The 7,046-nt window shown below is 29.4% G+C and overlaps 1 protein-coding gene across 1 annotated transcript; it reads right to left on the bottom strand.

Annotated features, from left to right (window-relative positions):
- Positions 1–206: 206 nt before the first annotated feature.
- Positions 207–5,410, bottom strand: LOC111920383 (protein DOWNY MILDEW RESISTANCE 6). The gene is made up of 4 exons (XM_023915948.3): positions 5,065–5,410; positions 4,752–4,999; positions 718–1,042; positions 207–635 (listed from the first exon to the last, which is right to left on the bottom strand). Exons 1-4 carry the CDS (start codon positions 5,260–5,262, stop codon positions 393–395), a joined length of 1,014 nt encoding a protein of 337 aa, XP_023771716.1. The 5' UTR covers positions 5,263–5,410; the 3' UTR covers positions 207–392.
- Between the last annotated feature and the right edge of the window lie 1,636 nt (positions 5,411–7,046).

The raw sequence follows: 7,046 nt of genomic DNA on the forward strand, positions 1-7,046 counted from the left end.
GTGGTATCAAAAGTGGTGGTAAGATCCCTTTCAAAGAATAGATTAAAGGTTCAAGTATCGTTTCGAATAAATGCACAAATTTAATAGTAGATTTAGGAAGCATGTTATTTACCTCTTTAAAAAATGAATACAAAGTACATACAATATATTAAAATTACAACGCCCAATGCAATGGCCAAACACGATGTAAACCATCGAAAAACAAATCATTTAATTTTGGCTTCTTATTCACTTCAAGCCTAAATCCACATTAAAAGTACAATCATTATTCGTAAATAACACAAATATTAGGAGATCAATATACTAAAAAATCAAACGACTTTGGTTAACACCAACAAATTAGTACACAACATGGAAACACATATTCCTTCATATAACGGAAGAAAGTACAACTAGTTCTTGAAGAATTCTAAGCAATGTTCTTGATCAAGGTTTCTTGTCCAAAACTTCGCGTAGTATTCTGCATAAGTAAATTCTTTGAAAACAGGTTTCGATCCTTCCTTTATTATTTCTTTAGGAGCCCTAATAACGGTGTCATTACAAGGACACAAAAACGAAGCTATAGACATTCGCGGGTTGTCTGAGTTAACCACAGCTCGATGCCATACACTTTTATATTCACCATTACTCACCGCCTATACAACAAAAATCAGGATTTAATTATTGTTGATTAACTAGTACTTAACTTAATATAACATTATCAAATTAATTAATTACCTCTAACTGATCACCAATGTTAATTACAAACGCATTAGGGTGTGGTTTAACGGCTAACCATTTGCCATCTTTGAGAACCTGAAGACCAGAGACCAGTGTGTCCTGTAGAAGGATGGTGAGAGCATTGGGGTCTGTGTGCCCGGGTAGCCCGTAGGTTAGCTCGGGCTCAGGGCACACTGGGTAATGGTTGATGGCCATGTGTTGACCTTGATCGCCTAATATAGTTTTTATTTCTTCTTTTTGTAACCCTAAACTTTCTGATATTGATTCTAATATTCTCATTCCTAAATTTCGCACTGCTGTACAATAATTACCAACATATTCCCTGAAAAAACCGAACCAATATGAACATGTGAAAGATTTTAAACAGTGACTACCATTATGAACATTTAATATATTTTTTAGATAAAACAACAGTGACACGTTAATTATAAAAATAACTGTTAACTGTTACAGAGACTTTTGTAAATATATAAAGTCAATACTAAAGCAGGAAGAAATATATATAAAAAAATAGTGACGTCAACACGGGATGTGAGATACGACGCAAGCATAACGCGTTGAGATTTGGAATCAGTGGGCATCACACATAATGTCGCGCTGTCCTATTAATATTTAAATAATTGAATTTTAGTTATTAAGTACATACTATATTAACGTTATGCTTAAATTACGGAAAAGTATCGTTTAATGCACCTCTTATATATATATATATATATATATATATATATATATATATATATATATATATATATATATATATATATATATATATATATATATATATATATATATATATATATATATATATATATATATATATATATATATATATATATATATATATATATATATATATATATATATATAGGGTTAGGTTATTTTGTTTTCACTATTTATTGTGTGCCCATATGACTGATTCTGGACCAATCATTTTAGTTATTTTAAGAAAGTAATTAATGCATATTACATGTTGAAGATATAATAGGTATTAAATTCATCTTCAGCATTTAATATGCATTAATTACTTTCTTAAAATAACTAAAATAATTGGTCCATAATCAATCATACGGGCACACAATAGATAGTGAAAACATTTGAATCTCTCTCTCTCTCTCTCTCTCTCTATATATATATATATATATATATATATATATATATATATATATATATATATATATATATATATATATATATATATATATATATATATATATAAAGTAACCATTTGATTATTTGTTCATCTGACATAAACAGTATTAATCCTAGTTTTTGGGGACAAAGATTATAAATTAAAAACTAACGACAAAACACATAAAACCTTAAATATTTATAGAAACATCACACACATGTATTCGTTAAGTCTTTCTGTGCACATGGTTTGTGTCCAAACATAACACATGCATTAGTCTTATGTTCTAGTACATCATAAATATATGAATGTACAATTTTTGCCGGACACTGCATAAACATGAGTTAATTTAAAAATAAAACAAATATAAATGTTAAAATATTTAAGAATTTTGAATTTATAAGAAAAAGAATGATTTATTATAATAGAAATGTTTTTTATCTTTTAAATTGAAACATATAATTTAAATAAAGAAACAGAAACTAACGAACTTTAATTTTGGAAAACTTGAAATTAAAATGTAAGTTTATTAATAAAATTAATATCTATTTATTATAACATTTATTGCAATTATTACATTAAAATATTATATGAAATTTAAAAAAATATAAAAAGTTATAAAATGAAATATGGAAAAAAAATTAATTCAAAATACCCAAAAAATGACATTCCACAAATTGAATGAGAGTGTGACAAAATGACAAAAAGACATTCATTTATTAGAAATGATAATTTATGTTTTAATCGATTCTAGGAACTACAAATTAACTCCAAACTTATATAAAGATAAGTTTGTATCAGTTTCTATCTTAGAAATTATATATATGTTAGATCACAGTCACATGTGTCTATCTTACAAATTATGTTACATTATCTATTTGTTCAAATAAAATTATCAAATTAAAAAATGAAAACTTATAATGTGACATCATAAAAATAGTCATTGCTTACGTCACATGTTAACAAGTCATCGAAGCAACCACTATTATTAAATATCTTGCTAGCCTACGTCGGCATGTGCCATCAAGCTAAATAACATGTATAGACTCGGTCATAATTATTTAATTTATTGTGATGTCAATAATTTTGATCTTTTTAGAAATTATAAGGTTGTAGCATCTTCCCAAAACATATTCTAGAAGACCAAATCTAATTTTTCTTGTGACCGAAAGGTATGGACAACGCCGACTCTTATTTTCATGACATGGCATCGGAAAAACAACATGGTAACGCCGGCACACCACCGGGTCCGGTGTTTTTAGACGTTATGTTGCGACACGTTGTGATTGTAACGAAGGAATCGGGAGTTTTACAATGAGAGTTATCTCCCTTGTTGTGCATAAGTAACTTTTCGGTTTGGATAGTGTTGGCCCCTCAAATTCCACATTCTTATAAGTTAAACCCCTAGTCAAATTTGTCTTACAAAATCTGATTTCAAAAAAAAAAAAAAAACCATTTGAACCTAGACTTATATAATCATCATCATTAATAATAATAATAATAATAATATTATTATTATTATTATTATTATTATTATTATTGTAACATGTTTTATTAATTTATATTTTGTTTATAATTATTTAACAAAACAAAACAAAACAAAACAAAAAAAGAAATAATAACATGAAAATTAAAGAGTGTTATAACATGTTTATATCCAGACTTGGTGTTATAACAACATATATGATATGATTGGTGATGTGTCAACTTTTAGGTATGATAATTTGTCTGAACATGTTGTCTATACCCACCAGTCTAAAAAAATATATTGGATTATGATTGATTTATTACGATCAATGAGTTGCATTACGAACTTAATTTCTATGAATATATGATATGTATATTTTGTACATTGACAAAGTGTTCTTATTTAAAATATGAGTATACAACAACAAAACCCAAAATCGCATAATAAAAGGGTTGGAAAAAATAGATGTAGGCAATCTCTAACATATATAGCGGAAAACCAGAATATATAATACCTCTAATCTCTAATATATGACGTAAATATTTTATGATAGATTTTTAATTAAGCTGTTTCACCTGAATACATATAATAATGTTAATAATAATGTTAAGTATATAATAATGTTAAATGCAAGTTAACTTAAACAAGTTATGATATAATATTAAAAAGGCTAAACATAGATCACATCAACCATTAAACTAATTTTGACATCGTGACCCTTTAGTTTGTGTATCAACACTAAAACTAAATAAAGTCAAAAATCAAAACCATACAATAGTTTTTTTTTTTTTTTTTTTTTTTTTTTTTTTTTTTTTTTTTTTTTTTTGACATAAAATTACAATAAAGCCTATAGTGTAACCAAAAAGACCATTTGCAAAGGCTAAAGTCATATTTGTACACTAATTCGTTGGAATTTCTTTGGCAGCCTTATTCAAGAGCACCTAGTAGACCAAATTTCAGGATAAAGGTCTACATTTTCGGCTTCTTTTAAGTTTTTGTCAATTTAATCAGTGGACCAATCACATATACAACTTGTTTTTTATGCATTATCGCATAGATAGATTCATTGTGTACTTAACAAGTATATCTAATTTCGAAAAGTATCATTCACTGTTTCATCATCATGTCATCGTCACAAATAAGACAGATTTTTATGTTATGTAGTTAAAGCTTAGCTGCTACAGCTCCAAAACGTTTAGATTGAGTACTTATTGTCGATTTTATGGTTTTTGTGTTAACAAAACTGATGATAAAATACTGAAATTATCACCAATCAGTTAAGAAAATTCAATATGCAACTTGTGATGCTGCTATAACACATTTTTGACGTGATATTCAAAATGCACGACACGTATCATGAACACTGTGTATGTATGTGTGTGTGTGAGAGAGAGAGAGAGAGAGTAGGAGAGATTTGGGGAAAAGATGAATTACTTGAAATAAGAAGGATTTGAAGGCCATTCAGGACTGTATTGATCCAGAGGATAACAGTGAAGGCGGAGATAATCTCGCCAGTTATGAATTTGTTCTTTTTGGACGTTAAAGCTGGTGGATAGCCTCATCGTCTTCGATGGATCCTCTGAGTAAAGCTTCATCTTCTCTTCCACAGGCAACAGGAAAAACTCCCTACCTACTTGTTGCATTTTCTCCACTATTTCATCAGGCACACCATGATTAATCACCTGAAAATTTGTTCTACACGTCAATTCTTTCCTTTATTGATCGATAAGCAAAAGAAATTAATTACCTGGAAAAAACCGTATCTTCTACAAGCATCGCCAATTTGTTGGCTTATGAGTTGTCTATCACCACAACCGATGTCAATAACAGGAACGTCGTTGCAATCGGAAACTTGAGATAGGTTAGGTCTGTCGTTAACCGGACGGACGTAGCTCTCCGGTAGAGTAGTATACCGGAATCCACTGGAGATGACTTTTGCGGCCATTAATTAGGATTGGGACGGTGGCCGGTGTAGGTGGTTAACGGTGGTGAGATTTGTAGGACCCAGTGGAACGATTCTGTAAAAGTAAAGGCAATTGCGAGGCAAGTGAGGGATCATGTGCTCAATATATAGAATGCGAGTGTACATACGATATGTGTTTAGAAAACGGGAAGTTTGGTTCCAACTGACAAAAATATACAGATGGTTTTAAAAAAGAGAATTGATTCCTAGGCAATAAATTTTTTTAATACATATATTTATATCAATATATGTATTAAAGTATTATATTGTATAATTTTATAAAATATTAATTATTTTGTATGGATAAAAATTATTTTGCATGAAAAAAAATTAATTTCCTTTGCTTCTATTTACATAACCTAATCCAGTTAAAATTTCATTCTCATTAACAAAACCTAGATCATTTATCAAATTAATATAATTTGTAATTATGTTTTATTCTCTTAAAAATTATTAGAATTAGTAAATTATATGAACATGTGGGTTGAGGTAGTTAAATGCATGTGTTTTTTTTAACTCGGACGGTCTCTGTGATATTGTTTTGTAAGGATGTTGGTCCCAAGAATATAAAAAGACCAAATTACCTTTATTATTATTATTATTATTATTATTATTATAACATAAATTAAAACAAATTAAAAAATCAAATAAGATAAAACAAAACTTTCATCCCTTCATCTGTACATCCCTTTCTTTTACTGCCCATTCCATAGAGCCTTCACACGTCTCTTGTCGGAAATTGTCATTGTCACCCTCATCTACTCCCATACCGCCTCTCTACATTTATGAAGACTCAAAAAGACTCCATTGGCATCCCTTTTTACACATAACTCTCCATCATCTCTATTTATGAAGATTGAAAAAATCTCTATCGTTCCTTTCTCTTGCTAGAATCAGTGACATCGTTAACATATGATAACATTTAGGCAACCAATGGCTTGATATATGAGGCGTTAACTTCAAAAACTAGATTACCAAACTCACCATTTAGAGATTGGCTTCCATGGAGGTTTTAAGCCATTCAAAGTTTGGCTTGTTATATTCTTAAGATCTTTCTTGAAGCATGGACATTTTTTTGAAACAAAAAATTTGTATTCTACTCCCAAAATTACCTATGTCTCGAGTGAGACTTTAACGTTCGACAACCTCATGGAGAGAGGGCACACATCATACCGACTTACCCTTTATGATTTTGATGGTTAGATATAGGATTTGTGCAAGAAGTTAGTCTATTCACCGTGGATCGTATCTAATCTCTCCATCAATGTGTTCAGTTTTAGTATTGGCACGTGTGATTCCCTATCTTGGGGTTAAGAATTTATGTTATGAAAACCTTTTTTCCTCACTGCAACTTCATCTAAATCTGTAATCATTTAAGTTTGATCGTTGAACAACTTTGACGCCAAGCCAAAAAAATAAATCGGTATGTTGCTAAGAATTTTTTATTAGTAAATGTCCATTTCAAGTTTGATTTTAAGGTTGATATTCAGTATTGGTTTTCGTTTGGTTTTGATTTTCAGTTTTAGATTTGATGTAATGCTGGTGGTGATCGTCGTTGACCACCGCTGGTGGTCATGAGATATTTCAAGAAGGAAGAGTGGGTGGGAAAGATTGGTGGGTCTTGATAACAAAAAATAAAAAATAAAAGATAAAAATAAACAATAAAATTAAAAGAAATACAAAATACTATTAAGAATGAGTAATATAATCATTTTATGCTAGGGACCAACATCGTGACAAAACAATATCACAGACAGTGGTGAATC

Source organism: Lactuca sativa, chromosome 9 (genome assembly GCF_002870075.4).
Source record: "Lactuca sativa cultivar Salinas chromosome 9, Lsat_Salinas_v11, whole genome shotgun sequence".
Classification (NCBI taxonomy): Eukaryota; Viridiplantae; Streptophyta; class Magnoliopsida; order Asterales; family Asteraceae; genus Lactuca; species Lactuca sativa.